We start from the raw sequence: 21,599 nt of genomic DNA, 5'->3' as shown, positions 1-21,599 counted from the left end.
CCTCAGGCGGCCTGGAGATGACCTGTGCCTGGCCATTAATGCGAATGTTACAACAATAATAACATAATAATAATAGTTTATTTATTTTTCACCAAATACATACATGTTTAAAATAATAAAACAACTCTAATCAGAGGGTTAAATATCAGATTTGAACATCAAATGAGCACATGGCAATGGAATAAGCAAAGTTGTAACAACATAAACTACATTTATCCTATGTCCTAAATCAACAATGAAATACATTTGAGTTTATAAATCGGCCCTATTAGGTCAAGGATAGGCCCAGGAAGCTGCAAATCCACTACAAAACGTTTACCTTACCACAATGTTAAAGACATAATTGGAATCAAACAAGCATAAGGTTTGTGCTATTTCATGTATTTAAATGTAAGAGAGCTTTGTTACCATGATGGACTATGGACAGCAATATTTAAATGCACTTTGTACAAAGGGCAAGGTTCATGTTGTGTAAAAGTGTGCAGTCTTTCTGAGACTGGTTTGCAGTTTTTATCTGTTCGTCTGTACGTCATGATGAGGTCGTGCGAAACTCCCATTTGGCTTCAAACAATCAATACTTTGCAAATTTCAATGCATTTGGTACATCTCATATGGATAATTAAACATTGCAAATGTGTGTGTTTTCCCCTTGCAACGAACCTAATTTCATCCAATCAAATTAATCCAGGACAAAGTCAGAATACCATGCACTTTTAGCCTAGGATGTTTACTGGAATGATTGAGAAACCAGATTTGCAACTGCAACTGTTCATTGTGTTCCGGCGTTGCGTTGCACTGACACACGAGGTTACGGCGTGTTGCAGGGCGTGGTGTTTTGAACAGACTACGTGCATGAATGCAGACACTTTTTGCACATTTTGGATACATGTTGTTCTTCCCTAGTTTAACCCTTAATAGTAAACCAAAACTTCTCAAAAGATCATTGATGCAGCCCGCCCCTGTTGCTATGTCGAGCCAATGGGTTCGTAAGAAGGAACACGCCCCGCCACATCACCAGCACCGCCTCCTCTCCTCTGCTCCATAAATTCACCTCTGCCCGGGGATCGGCCTTCTCAACCAGTCCATAAGTCTTTGGGAGGCTGCAGAGGCTGACTACACTCTCTTCTCACCATCTGACCACTGACCAACCCCCCCCTCAAGTGAGTATTTCCCATTGTGTGTTTGCATTCCTTTGTCAGCTCCACATGCTTCTCAGAGAACTTTTGTATAGAACAAAATAGGCTTTAGTGAAGAAACGGGGACACAAGTTGCACAGTGCTTTGTAAGATTTTGCAAATGAAAAAGCCTTGCATTGTGGAACCGGATAAACTGGTTATTACACATCAGTTAACATTGCCTAATTTTTAAAGGCCAGTCAGTTGTGAATTTGTGAATTGCAGCCGTTTTTCCTGCTTATATTTGTTGCATGCACAGTTATAGAGATGTTTATCTCTGGAGCAAAGTCCACCCCAGTTGACAAACAATAGGCCTATCCATTGAGGAGGTGTGTCAGGAAGGACTTTCTAATAAATGTCAGGGCAAAAACTAAACAAACTAACTCTCCTTTAAATGTTTCTCTTTTTCAGAATGACTCACCAGTTTCCTTCACTTTCTCCGGATCAGAAGAAAGAGCTCTCTGACATTGCTCTGAAGATTGTGGCCACAGGAAAGGGCATCCTCGCTGCAGATGAATCTACAGGTGTGCTCCTGTTTCCCATTCAGTCTAGATGTTATATTTGAGTGGTCTGTCTATAACTATTGTAATCATGTTTAAGGCACCATGGCAAAGCGCCTCGAGAAAATCAATGTAGAAAACACAGAGGAGAACCGACGCTTCTTCAGGGACCTCCTCTTCTCCTGCGACTCGTCCATGGCCAACTGTGTGGGCGGAGTCATCTTCTTCCACGAGACGCTCTATCAGAAGTCAGACAGTGGTAAACTGTTCCCTCAGGTCATCAAAGATAAGGGCATTGTAGTCGGCATCAAGGTAATAATAGATAGATACTAGATTGATGCATGTGCTTGTACTTTGACCTATACTTTAAGTTTGTTTGTCTGATGTAGGTGGACAAGGGCACAGCAGGGTTCAATGGAACCGATGGGGAAACCACCACTCAAGGTATATATAAGTAAATCTTTGCACAAACAAATATTAGTAGTCTTTTCTAACGTGCCTTATCGTAGGTCTGGATGGTCTGTCCGAGCGCTGTGCCCAGTACAAGAAAGACGGCTGTGACTTCGCTAAGTGGCGGTGCGTGCTCAAGATCTCAGACAGCTGCCCGTCCGCTCTGGCCATCGCAGAGAACGCAAATGTTCTTGCCAGATACGCCAGCATCTGTCAACAGGTGTGTTTTGTCTTAAGTCCCTGATATGTAAGTAGTCAAGTTGTCTACTTATACTATTTTAACCATTGTGCTCCTTCTTAGAACGGTCTGGTGCCAATCGTTGAGCCAGAGATTCTCCCTGATGGAGAACATGATCTTCAGCGTTGCCAATATGTCACCGAAAAGGTTGGTTGCCTTTTTGTCAGTCTAAAATGTGAGTTTTAACTCTAATCTCTGTTGTTTTCATTCATCACTAGGTTCTTGCTGCTGTGTACAAAGCTCTGTCTGACCATCATGTTTACCTGGAGGGCACTCTGCTCAAGCCCAACATGGTGACACCAGGACATTCCTGTCCAAAGAAATTCACCCCTCAAGAGGTGGCCATGGCAACAGTGTCTGCTCTGAGACGCACCGTCCCAGCTGCTGTGCCAGGTAAGACTGACTCTGATTCTGCAGCTGTCAAGTATGCAACAAGAAGAACCATGCTCTGTTTTGTTGCAGGAATCTGTTTCCTTTCTGGAGGTCAGAGTGAAGAGGAAGCCTCTGTCCATCTGAACGCCATAAACCAGGTGCCCCTCCATCGCCCTTGGAAACTCACCTTCTCCTACGGCCGCGCTCTGCAGGCCTCGACACTTGCCACCTGGCAGGGCAAGCCCGGGAACAAAGCTGCTGCTCAGGAAGTGTTCTGCACCAGGGCCAAAGTAAGTGTGTGCAAAGTTAGACAATTACACAATTACAAGGAACAATTATTTTGTGTCTTTTATCAGACATTATGCAACACTTCTGGTAAATGATTTATGATGACGTTGTTTTGTCTTTGGGGTCCTGCACTAACACGCAGATCGCTTTGGCCAATCATTAACAGCAGATGTGACTTTGCGCTGACATTTTTTCTGCTGTTTTAGATCAATGGCCTTGCTTCAAAAGGAGAGTACAAACCCAGCAGCTCTGCTGGCCAGGCCTCCACACAGTCTCTATTCACAGAGAGCTACATCTATTAAACACCACAGCAAACAACGCTGACTCATCTAAACTGCACAATGGACCAAAATGTGACAACCAAAATCTGCCGTCACTTATCAAGAGCGGTAGATGTTTTACCTTTGAACTACTTTTGTCTTAAACTGAGAATAAACTATGTAACTAATATGTGGCCTTGTTGTGTGTCTTAAACAAGTCATAATCTTGCTTTGTATTGAGAACAAAAGGTTTATTTTTGGGCATATAGTTCATGAAAAGTCTTTTCAGTGAAGATGTATCTGGGCACTTAAAAACTTACAGACACAATATACACAATATATTTAATAAGTTGAACATTATTGCATATGTAACGTCACAGAGACACAAATAACAATGTAACAGTATAGTTACCACAACAACAGACATTCACAGTCAAACAAGGTGTTTTTTCTGATACAAAAAAGGCATATTGTGCAAACATTGTTAAACAACACAAGCACATCATATAAACACTATACTATATGTTACCTTTATTAATAACCAATAGCTTTTTAACAAAATGCCATACAGATGGTTTGGAAATGATTTAGATACTAATATATTAGTTTTTATTAGTGGTGGAGTATTTAAGTTGAGTGATAATAATTAAGTGTCCATTTGAGATTTGCCAGATTTTGAGGATTTTCTTATTTTAAAGCATCATCAGGGCTGAAATAAGATTAGTTTTCCTCTGTTGGTGTCCCGGTTACTGTTGGTGTCTCGGTTACTGGTGGTGTCTCGGTTACTGGTGGTGGGATCTGGTGAAGAATCATCTGAAATCACAGAGCATTGTCAAATGAACAATAGAGCTCACAGATCGCACTTACTTTACAAACCGCAGACATTTTCCTCTTACTTGGGTGTGTGTCGACTTCAGAGCTAACCGAGCAACAACACACAAGAAAATGAGCAGCCCAGCAACACAAACGGAGCTTAAGAAGAGCAAGATCTCCAATGCAGTCAGAAGTTCCTACCCAAAAAAATACATACATTAACATAATTCCAAAGTAATATGGGGCAATAACAGCAGCTTGTTACTCACTGCTATTTTAGACGTCCAAATGTCTTGATAGTGTCTGTAGCGATTATGTTCTAGCAAAGTCATGGACAAGATTCTGAAGGCAAAGGAGACGATGATTCCCACCAGAGAAACCACGTACAGAGAGAGACAGACTGTAACCTGGAGAAAAGAGCAGTAGAAGAAGCAGAGGAGTCAGTGGTAAGGTGTGTGTGTGTGTGTGTGTGTGTGTGTGTGTCACTTACCATCTTCTTGGATGGATGAATCCCAGTGTAAACGGACAGAGCTCCACATACAATAAACTAGGAAGACAAAAGTAAAACGTGTCATTAATATAGCTTGAGTAAAATAGTTGATTTAAATTGATTCGTTCCCCACCTCAACCTAACATAATAGCAGAAATAGTATCTTCATTAATAACACGATAATTACCTAATAACCAGTTCCCCTACAATGTGTATTATGTCAGTGAGCGTATTTAGTAAATACGCTCACTGACATAATACACATTGTAGGGGAACTGGTTATTATTATTATTACTATTTACATGGCCAGTTCGAAATAAGTAAATAATCATAATTTAAACCAATAATTAGCCCGGTTTGACCTGTGTTTACAGCACTACACCAACACCTGTAACATGCCAGTTCAGTTGTGTTTTCAGAGTAACTTATGCACGTGGAAGACGAACGCAATGAATCATAATATACCATTCAACATTTTCTTTTGGTCCATTTTTGGCTCCTTAAAACCAGCACAGGTGAGAACACATTCGAATACTCCGATAACGCCAGAAATCGGATAATGACCAGACTTTCCTCGTCACACGGAATATAGTTGAAGTACCAGAGCTCCTTGCCAGAAGGGAGTGTAGAAGAACGTGGAGATGTTGAACTTATCACCAGCGGCAGCGGGGGCCATTATGAAGCCGATGAGCAGCTCTGCGGCCCCAAACATCAACAGGACCACCTGGAACACAGAGGCGAGGGAGACGGTCACGTGACAACGCCCTGCAGAACGTCAACACGCGAGCGCGTGCCCGCCGCGGTGCCCAGTGTCCGCAGTGCCTACCCCGAGACTCTTGGGCTCCTTTTGGACGAAGCGGTGCAAAGGCTTCGCGGTCCCGAGCTCCGTGTCGCTCGACTCCCGGTTCCCCCGCGCCGTGTTCCGGACTCGGACTGACCCACTGTCCTCCATCATGGCCTCAAAAACAAACACGATGCAACCGTCACTGTCGACACAGAATCGGACCGCGTTTTGTGAAATAGAAGTGTAATGTTGTGTTTGACTGGATAAACACTCACCTCTGATTGTTTATCGGGGGTGACAGTGGGTGGAAAGGAGAAGTTTGAGAAATGTGAGAGGAGTTGAGAGGAGTGGCAGCAGCATCATGATTCAAGACGGAAACTGACCTCAGCTCAACTTCCAGGAAGAGGAACAAGCCCACTTTTATTTCACACACAAGGCACGATTGCTCAATAATATCATATTGTGTTTTACTGTTACATTTTGTACAGAGATGATACATTCAGACGAGTTAAAAATGTACACAGTAGCTATCAGAATAGTTCACATGTAAACTCATCCACACAGTTCATGTCATTTCACTTTACAATAAAAGGTACAATAATTAGACTTAAAGCTGGGGTACCTGTTTTTTTTCTTAATAGTAAATTTAGTATTTTCCCTCAAAACGTATATTGGGAAAGCAGCAAAAATACAAAAGAAACCTGTGCACACTAGCTTCAATGTCTGAAAAAAAATAAATGTATGTGAATATTAACGAAGTGCTAAAGGATTTGTGAGAGTGAAGGACGACTTCCTCTTTTCGCTGTATGAAAATCAGGTACTCCAGCTTTAATAAAGCATGAGCAACAACTTAATTTATAATGAACAAACTCAGGCTTAGTAACTACTTAATGAATTGGTTAAGAGTTAGTCTATTAATGAGGTAGTGACTAAGCCTTGTCATTTGTTCATTATGAATTAAGTCATTGCTCGTGCTTTGTTCATTCTACAGTGTTGCTGTTTTTCGTCTGCAAGTTAAAAATGTCATATTTTTATACAAAGACTTTAAAAACATTTTGCATTGGCTCAGTGTGCGTGGCATAGTAGTTTGTGTTCAAGCAGGTACAGTGCTCTCCGACGCAGCTCTCCTTCACTGTTGTACTGAAGGGCTTCTATTATCGAAAGTCCACCTTGCTTCACAAAACCCTCGGCAACCTGAGAGCAAAAACGTCAAATAAACAACTACACAAATGCAGCTGGACCAAAGTAAACGTGTCTTTTATCTTTGTCACCTGTGAGTTACCATCAATCAGCATAAACAGAACTTCAAGACTCAAGACCACCATTTCTGTGTCGGCCATTTTGAGGGTGGCGCAGAGAGCAGAGAGCAGACCCTGATGCACCAGATGATCACTAAAGCCCCCTTTCTTGTGGGTGACGTTTGCAAGAACCCGGAGAACCTTTGGACAGGAAAATCCACAGTTAAATGGTTGCAAGGAAGACAACAAGACTATTTAAAATAAGCACTTAAAACACACCATTGTATTGATGCCTTGAGCGAAAGGGAGCAGCTGGATGAGACCAGGGACCAGGTTTAGTGTTAGCAGCGCTGAGCAGAAGTCAACCGAGTGAGCTGCAGAAGAGACATTTAAATCACACACCCCTTTATGAAATAACTAGTGTAGAGCTCGGGATTGTATCGTCACATGACAGACGAATGTTCAACAAAAGCAGATTTTAAGAAGCTAAAAATTAAACTTATTTTTGTATTTAGTATATGGACACAACTGTGTGATAAAAGGTAAGCATTTCCATGGCTTGTGTGTTAACTTTTTACATTGTTTTTGATAATGCATCTCTACGGAAATGTTTATTTTCGATGTTCAAGCCCACGCTCTATTAAAGCTCTTAAACATTTTAAACATCTTATAAACACAAGAAGCAATTAAAAAAATCCGACAGATATTAGATAAAGAATATATATTGCTGAATACATTTCATATTAGGAGATGTTGGATAAAGATAAACATTTTTATGATTTATTTATTTAATTATGAAGTAATTGATTAAGTTTCATGAAAATAAAACATTGATTCATGAGGGGAAATTTTGCCTCTCAAAGTAAAAATACTATTTATGTGAAATGTCAAAAAATATATACATGATTCATGATTTATTTAAAACCAGATCAGATTTACATTTGATCACTATTAAGGTAAACTGTTTTTATTGCCCGTTAGAGCTGAATAATTTCCTGCTCTTAACAGTTCTCTCTTCACTGTGATTGGCTGACTAAATAGGAGATATTGGTGGAAAGTGTTTTAGAGCTGCATTGAATAGATAATTACTGAATCAATATAATGCTATAACTTAAATAGCAGATTGTTAAAAGGGTGAGATCATGATTCCATTTTTCTCGTCGTATCACCCAGCTCTAAACGTAAGAATATTGCACATTTCTGTCTTAAACAAAGGTGAAGACGGCACCTGTGAGATTGTTGAGTGTCCAGGCTGCCTCTCGGGCCAGCGCGGGCTGCGTCTTCAGGTAAACATTAAGAAGAGCGCACAGAGCGGCCGGGAGTCGAACATCCACCTCTGCAGAGAAGTTCTCCACGGGACAAGACGACAGCAGGTTACCCACGCAACGCAGGAGGGGCCAGACAAGCTGCAGAACACAAACATGACATGCTTTTAATACTCAATTTCACTTCTTGTCTACACAACTATGCCATCATCATTTAGTTTCAGCCCTTTGACTTGTCATCAGATGCAAAGTGTGAGTTATTTGACATTCACAAGACTCTGCTTTTGACATGCATTTGCTTTGAGTATAAAATTACAGCCATTTATTCATTCAGTCAAACTATGGTTACAATAGACCCACTAAAATGTCATGTCATCACTGTTGAAGAATGAATGTTGAGCATAAAAGATTTTTTTCAGTATTTCACAGTCATCAAATATAAATGCTAATGTATTAAAAAAAAGAAAAAGAAAAAAAAAAGAAGCAAAACAATTTGACTTTCCAGCGGCTGAAATGTTGACTAGTTTGCTTTTCTCTTTCAAATGATGGAAAAAATACTATTTCTAGCAAGAAAAGTGGATATACGGTTAGCAATAAGTGAAATCAGTGTTAAAGGCGCAATGGACGATTTTTCGGCGATTAGAGAACGCAGGCGGAAGTGCGCATGCGCACGTGCGGACTGATACAACACACACGTGTGTTTGTTTATTAGTGCGACGGATCGCATCACATCTCTCTTCTCCCGTAGATTTCCGTCTCTTATGAGACAGCTAAAACAGTCTTTCTCCTTCTTCATTTTGTCCCGTACACTGAGGGAACTACATTATGATAGATCAATGCGCTTAGACACGCGGAAACGTGGGGACGAGCCGGACGCGGCTGCAGGTGAGCGATAGGTGCGTTTTATGATACGTGGCAGGAATAATTGGCAGTCCACGCCACGAGGAAATAAAACTCAGATTTGGGTCAAAAAAATCGTCCATTCAACCTTTAAGTATGTAATATATCTGTAGATAAAATTAAATATCATCATGGGATCCACATTTATGTCTGTATTTAAGCAGTAAAACTTCATCAAAAATGCTCAGTGTGCATCAAACTCTCCTATAATCTCCAAATAATGTCAACTAATAATTGTAAATGTCTTTACACTCCGATCACTCACATGTCTGTGGTTTTCGATCGCCAAAATTATTAAAAGATAATAAGAAAACTTAAAAAAGTGTAAAATAGCAAGTTGTGCTTAATAAAGGTTTAATCTTGGGTAAATATTTGCTTCGTTGTTCCCTCTGCAGAAGAAGAAGGTTGACATAAGGAGCGGCCTACCAATTCCAGTCCTTCATCTCTCTTTTCCTCACTAACGGTGCCACCTATTGATACTAACAGGGAACTGCATTTGGACAGGGCGCTGCGAGACAAGAGAACGCCACAGTCCCCAGGAGCGCTGCATGAAAGACAAATGAGAAACAAAAAAGGTAATGGAAAAGCTGCAGCCAGTTGGGGACAAATGTGTGCACTGAAATCGTCCCGTCCATCCTCACCTGCCGATAAGATAATGCAGGGCCCAGGCACATTCGATCACCGGAGCCAAACCGAACTGTGGGTCTGGAGAGAGAACTGAACACAAGTGCAAAGGGAGACTCGAGGCCAGAACGATCCTGACAAGACGCACAGGAATGAACAGATATTATTTACGAGGAGTGCAAAACGATGAGGACATTTAAAAAAAAACTTACGGTGCAATTTTCTCCGCCGTTTTTGTGCCTTGTAACAGTTGAGAAAGTGTGAATCCAACAGCCTCCACCAATGCCAGGTTATGAATCTGGGTCTGGCAACAAGAAAGCAAATGTAGAGAAGGAAGACGGCTTCAGAAACAAACTACAGACGCCTACAGGAAATAGTGTCACTTAGAGGAGCAGAAGTTCATACATACTGTGGCCTTATTTGTACAGAGAACCAAGTGATGCTAAGGGATTATTGTTGGTTTGGGCTGTAACTAACCATTCATTTAGCTATAGATTAAAAAAAATACAGTTTAAACCTGATGAAGATTCATTTTTTTAATTTAATACCCAAAATGATCATACCGCTGTACTTTTTACGGCAAATTTTGAAAACCTCCACAATCCTGACCTCAGCATTTTCATGTTTGTGTGTGAGACAGACCTTAAATTTTGGTCCCAAATATTAATCAATCAGAATCCAGAGACGCCCCCATAGCCTCTGCATAGTTCAGCCGATATGTAGGGTCGATTTGATTATTTTCCCCAAATTATATAATTAATCACCACAAAACTCATTCAAAAATATGTTTTACTACAAACTGCAGAGTTGTGTGGTCCCATTTTGTGCTAAAGAAAACTTTATGTGAATTCTTTAAGCGGCTGGTTGGTCCAAACAAAATCATCGAACACTGAGAGCCGATACACTCAAAATATATTGGCCAACGGATATATTGGTCTATCTAGTTTGACATCTGAATAAAGATGTGTTGCTTTGGTCAAACCTCTTCTAAATGCCAGTATTTGAATGATTGGCTGTATTGACCATCAGTCTTTAGCCTTCTGATTTGTACACGTTTCAATATGTGGCCTTCCATGAAAAAGGTTTGGACACCCCGAGATTAAACGAGGAAGGTGTCGAGAGGATCAATTGTGCCAAATGTACTCACACGCTGAAATATTCGCCCAAATTTGGCAGCCTTTTTATAATATTTATTGATTGTAATGCTTTGACATAAGGACTGATTGCCATGTCATAATAACGCTAAATGCTAAAGACCAATTTCATCTACAGTGGATAATAAAGTTACAGTTAAGTAAAAAATCTTGTATCATTTTTAAAAAAAAATAGTCAACAGTTGTTCTAATAGTTGATTAGTGACAATTATTATATTTTATAAAATCGCAGCCTTGTTGGTGGTAACGTTTGTGTTCAATTGCTCAGCCTTGACATTAAAATTAAATAACAGTATCTCACATGAAACCTCATCTTGCTACTTTTATCAAATTAATTACGCCCTTGCTGTTTTTCTTGGGACTGTCGATTTGAGTGAAACGCACAGGTGCAGGCCCAGGACGTACAGAAAGGTGCAATTTTACCTCTAAACAATTTGCAAGCGCTGGTATTATTCCTTGAGAAAGCAGCTTCTCCTTCACGGCATCATTTTCAGGACACAAATTACCCAACGTGTAAAGGCACAGCTCCTGTTCAGAAACACAACACAAACCACTTTCAAAATGGCTGAACATTTCTACTACAAATGAGTATCATATTGTTATTAGTTTGTCTGCTTTTTGAATAACGCTATATCAACTCAATGCGTCTTTTAAGTTCGCAACTGATGATCAAAAAAAGGAACAAATGAGTTAAACGTAAGGTATTTGATTGCATGTGTGCACTTGCAGTAAACTGTGTGCTCTGTCCAGATAAGTACGTGAGCAGATACGGAGACGCCGGGAGACAGGCCGACGAGACGGAGGAGTGTGGAGAGTGGGACAGTTCGTGAAGACAGCGCACGGCCAGAAAGCGACACTCGGCGTTGGAGCCAGTGAGGAGGCCCACCAGAAGATGAACACTATTCTCCAATCTAAAGAAGAAAACACAAATCAGCTCAAGAGCCTATGAAGAGTTTGCCTTGATAATTATGCCAATTCACAATTAGATTGGACTGTGATATACAGTATTGTCCAGCCCTAATATAAGCTATAGAAATCCCCACGATGACACAAAACGATGACGATAAAAGAATAAAATAAGTTTGTACTTGACAAATGTGGCCTGAGCTGGAGGGTGACGCAGGGCTCGTCTCAAGGCTTTCAGGGAGGACTCTTTCTCTGGACCACATTTCTGAAGACGCTGAAACAAACTGACCACATCCTGCAGGAGACACAAGCAGGTTGTAAGTGGTCATAAAAATAGCAGCCAATTTTGGATTTCTAGCACCGCAGGTTAGGCAATTCTTTTGTAGCAATTGGAGAAAATGTTGCTCAAAACAATGAGCAATGTTTTCTAAATGACATGCTTAAATATCACAATGTACTTCTTTGATTTTATGAAAGTAACTGTATTCTGAAATGAAAACAACTGTATCAGAATACAGTCACTCCAAAATAGTATTATTATGAACAGTATTTTCCCAACACTAGTGGTAAAACATAATACATCTGCAGATAAAATGGAAAACGATTGCAGAGTCAATATTTCTGTAAGTATTAGTGTTATAAAATAAAAGATAATCTAGATTTTCTATTAAGTCAAAATGCTACATGTTTATCACCATCTCCAATTAAATAAACAAAATGTGTAAAAAACAATTGTAAATAGCTTTGGACCATGCTTTTATATCACTTACATTATGAGTGCTTTTTATCTGCCAAAACCACCTTGATTTAAAAAAAAAAACATTTGGTGATATTCTGAGGCTAATCCCAGTTTTTCCATTGAAATCACATTGTAATCAACTTAAATTTCGCCTCCATTCCAGTAATTAAGAATACATGCATTTTTAAACCTTTGTGGATCTATGGAGTGGACATTATATCATGTTTACATTGACCTGTGCCTCTGTGTTGTGCTCCTCGTCTTCACTGAGCAGGAGTCTCTTGCTGAAGAGCTGTCTGTCTCTGCGAGCTTGCCTCAGAGCTGCACACACAGCAGAGTTTTGCGTTAGTAACAAAAACATCAATTAAAAGGATTAAATCAGTCATAAATTGTAGTTTTCCCCGTTACCTTTCTCCTGCTCTCGTCTCTTCAGTCTGAGCTGCTCCGGGTCAGGATGACTGGATTTATGGCCAACTTTGTTCAAACGCCACATCAGTATTATTTATAAGTTTATAAATAAGTGATAATGCCGTGAGGAGAGATCTGACGCATGTCCACGGAAGGCAATTAAGTGATATTTGAATAAAACAAGTCGAAAGTTTAACATCACGAAACAGCTGTGCATTCAAGCCGTTCTTCTTCAACGACACGGGCTGTTACGGCTGTGAACACACCGCCACCAAGCGACAAACATATGTAACAACAAGTATATTTTTTTTTATTAATTTTTTTTCCTGATTCACGTACATTTTTTAATTGATCTGAAAAGTGGGTGATCTGATCAACATGGGCATGGATTGAATAAGTATCTTGCTGTACAGTTTGCATCATAAAAAAATACTAGGAGTAAATTATAAATGAATACAGTGCATTAGAGGATCTGCAGTAATGCCTAAACACTGACATTTAAAACATATTTGTAGTACTCTTCTACTCTTCTAGAAAAGAAAAATAAGTTTTTACCAAAAATATTGAAATAGTTCATTGAGTTTTTAGTATCACATGATTTTTATCTCGCTCCAGATTTTAGGACAAATATTTATAATATATATATAAAATTGTACATGTTATAGCAAACAGTATAAAAGAATAAAAAACCTTCACAATTAAAAGTCTTAAAAAATGTACCACAGGGAGAAATTGGATAAAAAGATGCAGCCTCTGCAGTGTTAACTTTCTGTTTCCTTGCTCTTGGAGGATGTTTTCTTTTTCTGTGAAATAATTTAAAAATAGAAATTAAAAAAAATATTTTGGTAAAGAATATCCTTATTTCCAAAATTAATGTTACCTTTTTTGGAGTCTCACTTTCTTGTATCTGTGACGCAGCATCTGCTTTAGCGAGCTCCTCTGTGAGCAACTTGTGCTTCTCTGAAATAAGAAATAGAAATGAGTTAGGACTGAGGAATCTACATCACATACGTTCATGTTTTTGGCTGCTCTGCCCTGGCGCTAGTTTCACTGCTAAAGTGTAAGCAATTATGACAAGTATTTTTGATTCAATGTGATAAAGGAATACATGGCCTAGAAAACTCCTTTACTTCCAATAATTTTCCACTGGAGTAGAAAGGTTACTTCCTTAAACTGTGCAGATAAACCAAAATATAAATTAATCTATTAGATAAATTTAAGAGATTTTTAAGTATCAATATTTTGACATGGAAATGTATACTCCTCAATACCTAGTCAGTACTGAACAGATTTTTACTGGGTACTGGGCCTACTTTTTACTGGTTATATGAATGTCCACCTCCCTTGGATCAGAAACAGTAATCATTCTGAATACGACAGCAGAGCCCATAGCACCACACTCACTTTTCTTTGAGCCTGGCGTCTTTGGAGTGGACGGTGGATCTGGAGTTTCCTCAGCTTCTTTTCCATTGACTCCCTCTGTTCCCACATGTACTTGACCCTCCTTTTTCTTCTTTTTCTTTTTCACAATTATTTGCTGTGTATTTTCCTCAACAGCCACAATCTCGACAACAACATTTTCCGGCTGCAAAGTCCCCTCCAATTCCTCTTTGCTCTTGTCCTTTTTCTTTCTCTTCTTTTTAGGGGCCACATCGTCTGTGCCCTGAGTGGATTCTTCTGCCGTTCTCTCACAAGTTTCTTCACTGGTTACAGCGTTGTCTATTGTTTCAGTAACCGTTTGCTCTCCGTCCTCTTTAGCTTTGTCCTTTTTCTTCTTCTTCTTTTTTACTTTCATTTCAGACTCTGCATTTAACAAACTAGTTACGTCTTCTGTTATCAGGTTACCATTCAATTCCTCTACTGTATTTTTGGCAGTTTTTTCAACAGTTTGTTCCATGTTGCCTTCAGCAGCCTTTTTCTTCTTTTTCTTTTTGGTCTCAGTTGAAAGATTGGCAGTGTTTTCTTGACCTTCCGTTGTTAGTTTACCTGTTTCAGCATCTTTATTAGCGTCTACATTTTTGTCAGCAACTCCGCCTGAAGCATTTGCAGTTACCGTATTTTCAGTGGCGCCTTTCTTCTTTTTCTTTTTCGGCTCAGTTTGACGATTGTTCTCTTCACTTCCTTCTGTTGGTTTGATTTCAGTTGGGTTACCCGTTTCAGCATCTTCATTACGGTCTACATTTTCTCCATCTGTTGCATTATTTGGAGTTGCAGCCTTCTTCTTTTTCCGTTTGGGCTTTGCGGCAGGCTCCGTGGCGGGCTCCGTGGCGGGCTCCGTGGCGGGCTCCGTGGCGGGCTCCGTGGCGGGCTCTGTGTCAGCTTTCCTTTTCTCTTTTTTGAGGCTCCGTTTTGGCGTCAAAACGACATTCGCGACTGGCGTTTCAACGTTTTCCTCTCGAGTTGAGCTGTCCAAAGCGGCGACGGGTGCTTTTCTTTTAGAGCGACTCTTTTTCGTTGGATTACTTTGAGCCACGACGTCCTCAGTAGCATTGTCAGAAGTTTTACTCTGTTGGTCCTGCGCGTTGGCGGCAGTTTCCGTGTTGGGTTTTGGTTTGGCTCGAGACTTTCTCACCCTCGGTTTTTTGGGTTCAGGAGCGGCCAGTGCGTCGAAGGCGTCCACTTTAGCCCGGTCGGCATCTGCATAAAGACAGCAAATATAATCAGCCAACAAATATTCAAAAGACTGGATGAAATTAAGCACAATGAAGTGCAATGAAGCGATAAATGATCATTCCGAAGCGCAGTAAACTCAAATGTTACAAAAATGAAGTACAAATAAAGTATTACTAAGACTGTTTAAATGTACAAATTAAAAGTACGGATGCTTAATAACATGTAAGTTGGTAAAGTAGTTAGCATGGGAATACTGGTAATGCCATGAGAGTAAAACAATGGAGATTTTAAGATGCAAAATACAGGAGTCCAAGTTCAAACACAAAATAAAGTAATTCCCTCAGATTTACTTTATGGTTTTACTTACTTACTATTGATCCAGGATTCGTAATGTAACTTCTTAAATCATTTTGGCTAATGTATTTGTACAGCAGATTTTGTCAGCTTCTTAGAAATATTGTATGACCGACTGCTCCCATATCAGGAATTTTATGTTTTGTGTTCCCAATTTCACACATGACCAACAGTATAAATGATCATGACTCATGGTAAATGTCATGGCGTCTAACTTGTACCATAATAATGACATGTATACTACCTTCATTCAATGCATTTAAAGTATTTCCCAACTCTACACCATCACAGTGCTGTACCTGTCATCTGCTCAACAAGCTTCATCCACTTCTCCACGTCCAAACTGCTGTCGGAGTCAGAGTTCTCGCCGTCATCGCCTTTTTTCTTCTGAGTTTTTGACTCCGTAGATTTGGCATTTTTTTCTGTCGCTTTTCCATCACCCTTTTTCCGTTTTGTCGGGGACTAAATGAGAGTGCTTTATCAGTAAATATGGAGAAAATAGTCTTTTGCAAGGACAAAAAAGTAGAAAATCTTACCTTTTTATTTGGAGATGCTGGCTGTTTAGTCGTTTTGTCTGTCTTTTTATTCTGTGCAGCTGTAATATAAAGAGCAAACCAGATTCTGGTCACTTTAAAGAACCAGCAGAGGTCACTACAGATTAGTATTCCTTTACAGAAGGCAAGGACCAAGAATGAACCCTACAAGCTTTGCCCTAGTGTGTCTTGTTGAATTAATAGTAGAAAAGGCTTCAGTTGTAGTCATCTGGACTCAGTTAGAAAAAATAGACGTTTCGACTCTCATCCAAGAGTCATTGTCAATAAAAGAATTTAGGTCGAGAACTCCGATATTTATACTATTCTGTGGTAAGTCCAGCCCATTGGGAGGAGCCTTCCTGAAGTGGAAAGAGTTGCTTGTTTCAACAGAAACTTACCCTCTTGGTATCTACTGAGCCTATTCAACCCTTTAATGGGCTATTAGTCTCCCCTTTGTCTTTGTGAGACCCTGGCTCACCCACCCGGAGTACCTGATTAGCATCTAAATGTCCTGGTACTGGTCCTCTACCTCTCCAGGGGTTCAGTATACCATTGTAGACTACAGGAAGATTGAACCTTAGACCTCCGTTTCTGTTTAAAGAAGGTTTTTCTTTTTTAAAAAAAATAGCTTCCTTGACTCCTCTTTCAAACCATCTTTTCTCCCTGCTTAAAACCTTCACCTCACCGTCTTCAAACGAGTGATTAGAGGCTTCAAGATGGAGATGCACGGCACTCTGTGGTCCTGAACTTGTATTTCTTCTGTGCTGATAAAGCCTCTTGTGTAGAGGCTGTTTCGTCTCACCTATGTACCGTTCTTTACAGCTTTCTTCACTGCATTGGATAGAATAAACTACATTGCTCTGTTTTTGAGTCGGCAACTTGTCCTTAGGATGAACCAGTTTTTGTCTTAAAGTGTTTCCTGGTTTAAAATAAACAGGGACTTCATATTGTCTAAAAATTCTCTGCTGTTTTTTCCGACAGGCCAAAGACATAAGGGATAGAAACACCCTTCCTTCTCTGTTCAGTTTTCCTTTTGTCCTGCTTCTTGGTTCTCTTCACTCTGTTGAGAGCCCAAGCGGGGTATTACGGACATGTTTTTCCTCTTTCTTCTTGCCCTCTGAGCTGGTGGGCACACCTTGAGCTCTGTGTTGTAAGGTTCTGATCACACCCAGCTTGTGCTGTAGTGGGTGGTTTGAGCCAAAGAGCAGATACTGGTCCGTGTGTGTAGGTTTCCTATATACTTCTATTTGGAGTTTCCCGTCCTCTCCTCTGATCGTGGAACAATCAAGAAAGGCCAAGCGATTCTCCTTAGCGTCTTCTCTTGTAAACCTGATATGTGGGTCCACAGCATTGATGTGATCAGAGAAGGTTTCCAACTCTTGTTGCTTGATTGTTACAAAAGTATCATCAACATAGCGAAGCCACAGTTTTGGGGCTATGCCTGAGAAGGAGGACAGTGCCTTCTTCTCAAAGTGCTCCATGTACAGGTTGGCCACTATGGGAGAGACGGGCGAGCCCATGGCACAGCCATGAATCTGTCTGTAAAATTGTCCCCGGAATTGAAAGTAAGTGGTGTTCAGACAGATTCAGGTGTTCAGACAGTTTACATATGTGTTCAGGTGTCAGTTTGGTCCTTTCCTGTAGGGTGGTGTCTTCCTGCAGTCTGATCCTCACTGCTGCTACTGCATCAGAGGTCGGGATGCAGGTGAACAGGGACACAACATCATATGAAACCATGAGGTCATCTGGGTCCAGTTGGAGATGTTTCACTTTATCCACAAAGTTGTGCGTGTTTTCCACATGATGTTCCAAATTCCCCACAAGTGGAGCCAATATAGTTGTTAAATGCTTGGCCACATTGTAAGTGATGGAATCTGTGCTGCACACTATGGGTCTGAGTGGAACCTCCTTTTTGTGTATTTTTGGAAGGCCATAAATGCATGGCATAGCTTCCCCAGGATACAGTCTGTAATACAGAGGCCGGTCTATCACTTCCTCTTTTTCCAGCCTTTGTAAACAGTCTATCACTTTCTTCTTGTAGCCACTGGTCGGATCTCTTTTCAAGCGTTCGTATGTGGTCGTGTCCTCGAGGAGGGTGTGGACTTTGGCTTCGTAATCAGCTGCGTTGAGAATCACAGTGCAACGTCCCTTGTCTGCTGGGAGGATGTTGATGCTGTGATCTTTTTCTAGTGCTGAAAGTGCTTTTCTCTCTTCAGATGTGATATTTGATGGTGGTGGTTTGGCACTCTTCAGAGTCGCTGTGACACGTAACCTCAGGTCTGCAGCCTCCGATTCAGTCATTTTGTTGTTCCTAATTGCCGTTTCAGTGGCTGTGATGTAGTCCTCTGTAGGGATGTGTTTAGAGGTGACAGAAAAGTTGAGCCCTTTAGAGAGCACGTCCTTCTCTGCCTGTGTCAGGACACGATCTGATAGGTTCTTAATCCAATTGTTTTTGCTGGTCACTAATTTGTCTGTCTCAGTCCTAATGTCTAGCTCGACCTCACCTGCATTCTTTTTGTTCAAAAGAAAGTTGAACTTGCACTTCCTGTGCTGTGCTTCTTGTGCTGTCTGTGTAAAATCCAGCACTCTTTTGAAAGCTTCTTCAGGGAGTATGCTGGTTAATTTCTCCTGTAAAGTTCCTGTTCTGTCTTTCAATTTATCAATTCTGACGTTGTTTTCCTGGATCCTTTCACTGAGCATCTGCATAAGGCTCCTTCTCCAAATTTTCTCTGCTCTGTGTCCTTTGACCGGTGATTTGATCTGCAGGCTCTTCGGGATCATGTTGTTCTGTCTGCATCTAAGATTGAACCTCAAGTGGTTCCTGTTGTCTGCTAGTTTCTTGACTACGGATTCGAGTTCCCGAACTAAATCCAAGGTTTTAGGCCCAAAATTCTTGGAAATATGTCGGTGTAATCCCTCATTCGTCCAGGTGTGTTCCATAGTAGAAAAAGCTTCAGTTGTAGTCATCTGGACTCAGTTAGAAAAAATAGACGTTGTTGAATTAAGCAAAAATAACTAAATTACAGCTAAATAATAAATAACTTTGCTTGAGGGCTCAGTTTTGATCAGTTGGACGGCATTTCCAGAAACTGTATCATGTTAAAAAACAATTATGAAGCAAACATGTGTCACACCTTTTTTGGGTTTTGTTTGTTTCTTGTCTGGAGTTGAGCATTTTGATTTAGCAGACTTTTTTTTTCTCTTGGAAGACCTGTGGTTGAAACAAAAAATGTATTAAATCTGAGAATGCAAACACACATTAACAGCTTTACACAAATGTACCCACTTTAACCATGAGCTGTAGATGTCCCGTAACGAAGTGGATGTTGGTGCTTCATGCTACGAGATTGAATGAAAAAAAATATCAGCAGCAGCACACAAACTTAAAACAAACTTTAACATTAGGAAAAATGACACAGAATAAATTAGTAGAGTGTAACATGGTGTTCATGATCACAATACTGAAACACCTACACCAATTTGATAATTATACAAAACATTTCATTTTTTTTTAAACAATATAATTTGATTTTCAATACATAATAGTAATTTTAATATACGACACTTATACATTTTTTCTTTGTTCTTATAAAATTCAAGATCATCCCAGAACTGTTCAGGAAAGTATCGATACTAGTATGGGATCGATTAGTATCAGATTTTCGATCATTACAACACTGGTGTGACATTGTAATTACTATGAAGATGCAATAAAGTGCGTTTCGTTAATATTGTTTTAGGTCTTTGAAAAGCGTGAGTCCTGTTTTAAGTTTCGTTTCTCCCACATTTAAAGTGCACTTAAAGCAACAGAAGATCATGCAAAGTGTTCGTGTTGTTGTCGGCTACATTTCCAAAAGAGGAAACACACTCTTTATAAGTTGTAATATAATACATCCACGGTAGTATCTCGTGCGCAGTGTTGACCTGTAGGCTGGTCTTCTGCAGCTCCTCTGCGGCCGTGCTGAAGCCGTGCTCCTTCAGGTATCGGTAGATCAACGGGATCAGCTCCGGGTTTGACGCGCTCATATCGGACGAATGTAAAAATACTTTAAAATAACAACTGAATCAGGTTTCATAGTCAAATCTGGTATTTGAATTGCACAGAAACGCCTTTCCTACAGAACACACATGGCCACACTTTGAACTCCGGATGTAGTTTTGGTCACCGGCTGTCGCAAAGCACTATGGGAGTTGAAGTCCGACAGAATAACTACCGGTAGTCTCCAACCGATCGTGCTACTGACACTGAATAAAAGGTATAACATATTAAAAGAATAGTACAAAACTATTTTTCCAACCAAACACTCTAAGTGCTCCATTAATAAATAATACACAACAAATATGTGTGTTTATTAGTAGTTGGACATCTCTTTGTAGCTAACTCATAACATAGCATGGATCTATTCAAATATCATATAAGGCATATAAGTTACAACTTTTTATAGCAGCAACATCATAAATCAATTATTCAAGCAACACAAACATAGCGGACTTGTTAATTAGTTGTGAAGCTGAAACGGTTTGACCTGTCGTTCAAATATATACACATCAACAATTATTTAGTGATCTCCTGAACAATAAACATATTTACAAGTTAAAAAAAAAAAAAAAAAAAAAAACATTATCAAAGGTGCACCATATAACTTTTCAGGGATTTTTCACAGTAACGCTTTTACATGATAAAACTCTGGAGACAAGCATATGATTTCACCAGGCCAAGTCACAGGTCAGATCTGTGGAGAGACAACAGTCTTTTTGAGCAATAAAACAATTTATAACTGAATAAGTGCAAGATAAAAGTTTGCTGCCATTTTATGAGGAACATTCTAAGCAAAGCAATGTCCTTTGAAACCAGAAAGTGCAAATAGTGCAAATTTAAAGAGCTCTAAGTCTTTGGTTTTACAGGTTAAACCCACCAAAGTAATTCAAATTGATGTATAAATACATCGGTTAAGCTCAGTTAAAAGGGATTTTTTTTTGTAGATTAGTTTATTTGGCGTTTGATGATTTGGAGAGGGGAAAGAGACCCTTTTAAATAGTACCATGTTTCAGGAAATAAATCTATATACATTCCTCCTGTTTAGTTGCTTACATCTGGGCCCACTCTGCAGGTAATTGCCAAAATGTGCCTTTGAGATATATTATTATTGGGGAACCTTAATGTGCCTAAATCTGTTAGCACTACCTTTCTGTAATAAATCCATGTTAATAGACCACTTAATGATCCCTTCAAATCTCACTCATTTAAACACGATGACTAAATTCATTATCAAAACATTCCGTTCAAGACTTAATGTAAAATGTTTCCATAAACTAAGTACCTCTCTGTAGATCCGTGTTTATAACTTCATAATACATCATTTCTGGTTTGCTCAGGTGCTGCTGCTGCAACGATTCAACAAGGCCAAGTCAAATATCCTGATGTCAACTTGTGCGGTCTCACTTATAAGTAAGAGTCATACTTTGATTTCTGTGTTGGAGTTGTCGACGGGACA

At 39.9% G+C, this 21,599-nt stretch overlaps 4 protein-coding genes across 5 annotated transcripts; 1 reads left to right on the top strand and 3 right to left on the bottom strand.

Annotated features, from left to right (window-relative positions):
• Positions 1 to 1,586: 1,586 nt before the first annotated feature.
• On the top strand, positions 1,587 to 3,471 carry aldob (aldolase b, fructose-bisphosphate). Its single transcript, XM_072439577.1, has 8 exons — positions 1,587 to 1,699; positions 1,776 to 1,987; positions 2,065 to 2,119; positions 2,185 to 2,345; positions 2,427 to 2,510; positions 2,582 to 2,756; positions 2,826 to 3,025; positions 3,230 to 3,471. Exons 1-8 carry the CDS (start codon positions 1,588 to 1,590, stop codon positions 3,323 to 3,325), a joined length of 1,095 nt encoding a protein of 364 aa, XP_072295678.1. The 5' UTR covers position 1,587; the 3' UTR covers positions 3,326 to 3,471.
• A 522-nt stretch (positions 3,472 to 3,993) lies between these two features.
• On the bottom strand, positions 3,994 to 5,884 carry LOC140354522 (uncharacterized). 2 transcript variants are annotated; one of them, XM_072439561.1, is made up of 7 exons: positions 5,646 to 5,884; positions 5,413 to 5,572; positions 5,188 to 5,310; positions 4,587 to 4,643; positions 4,366 to 4,503; positions 4,180 to 4,293; positions 3,994 to 4,096 (listed from the first exon to the last, which is right to left on the bottom strand). In XM_072439561.1, the coding sequence occupies exons 1-7, from the start codon at positions 5,867 to 5,869 to the stop codon at positions 4,004 to 4,006; spliced, it is 909 nt and encodes a 302-aa protein (XP_072295662.1). In that variant the 5' UTR covers positions 5,870 to 5,884; the 3' UTR covers positions 3,994 to 4,003. The 2 variants fall into 2 exon arrangements, with proteins under 2 accessions (XP_072295662.1, XP_072295667.1); XM_072439566.1 differs by having other exon boundaries at positions 5,413 to 5,544; positions 5,646 to 5,718.
• Positions 5,885 to 6,079: 195 nt separating this feature from the next.
• Positions 6,080 to 12,864, bottom strand: tmco6 (transmembrane and coiled-coil domains 6). Its single transcript, XM_072439551.1, has 12 exons — positions 12,605 to 12,864; positions 12,432 to 12,517; positions 11,640 to 11,752; positions 11,281 to 11,462; positions 10,975 to 11,081; positions 9,610 to 9,701; positions 9,415 to 9,531; positions 9,200 to 9,317; positions 7,837 to 8,014; positions 6,888 to 6,982; positions 6,642 to 6,809; positions 6,080 to 6,564 (listed from the first exon to the last, which is right to left on the bottom strand). The coding sequence occupies exons 1-12, from the start codon at positions 12,687 to 12,689 to the stop codon at positions 6,436 to 6,438; spliced, it is 1,470 nt and encodes a 489-aa protein (XP_072295652.1). The 5' UTR covers positions 12,690 to 12,864; the 3' UTR covers positions 6,080 to 6,435.
• Positions 12,865 to 13,189: 325 nt separating this feature from the next.
• tcof1 (treacle ribosome biogenesis factor 1) lies at positions 13,190 to 20,277 on the bottom strand. The gene is made up of 8 exons (XM_072439541.1): positions 20,029 to 20,277; positions 19,391 to 19,443; positions 19,239 to 19,315; positions 16,108 to 16,166; positions 15,871 to 16,033; positions 14,009 to 15,241; positions 13,485 to 13,564; positions 13,190 to 13,407 (listed from the first exon to the last, which is right to left on the bottom strand). The coding sequence occupies exons 1-8, from the start codon at positions 20,128 to 20,130 to the stop codon at positions 13,366 to 13,368; spliced, it is 1,809 nt and encodes a 602-aa protein (XP_072295642.1). The 5' UTR covers positions 20,131 to 20,277; the 3' UTR covers positions 13,190 to 13,365.
• Between the last annotated feature and the right edge of the window lie 1,322 nt (positions 20,278 to 21,599).

The sequence above is a fragment of the Eucyclogobius newberryi genome, unplaced genomic scaffold (assembly GCF_026437365.1).
Source record: "Eucyclogobius newberryi isolate DKJ021-1_F unplaced genomic scaffold, fEucNew1.0.hap1 SCAF_11, whole genome shotgun sequence".
NCBI lineage: Eukaryota > Metazoa > Chordata > Actinopteri > Gobiiformes > Gobiidae > Eucyclogobius > Eucyclogobius newberryi.
The sequence above is the reverse complement of the archived record's forward strand: the minus strand, read 5'-3'. Positions and strand labels throughout refer to the sequence as shown.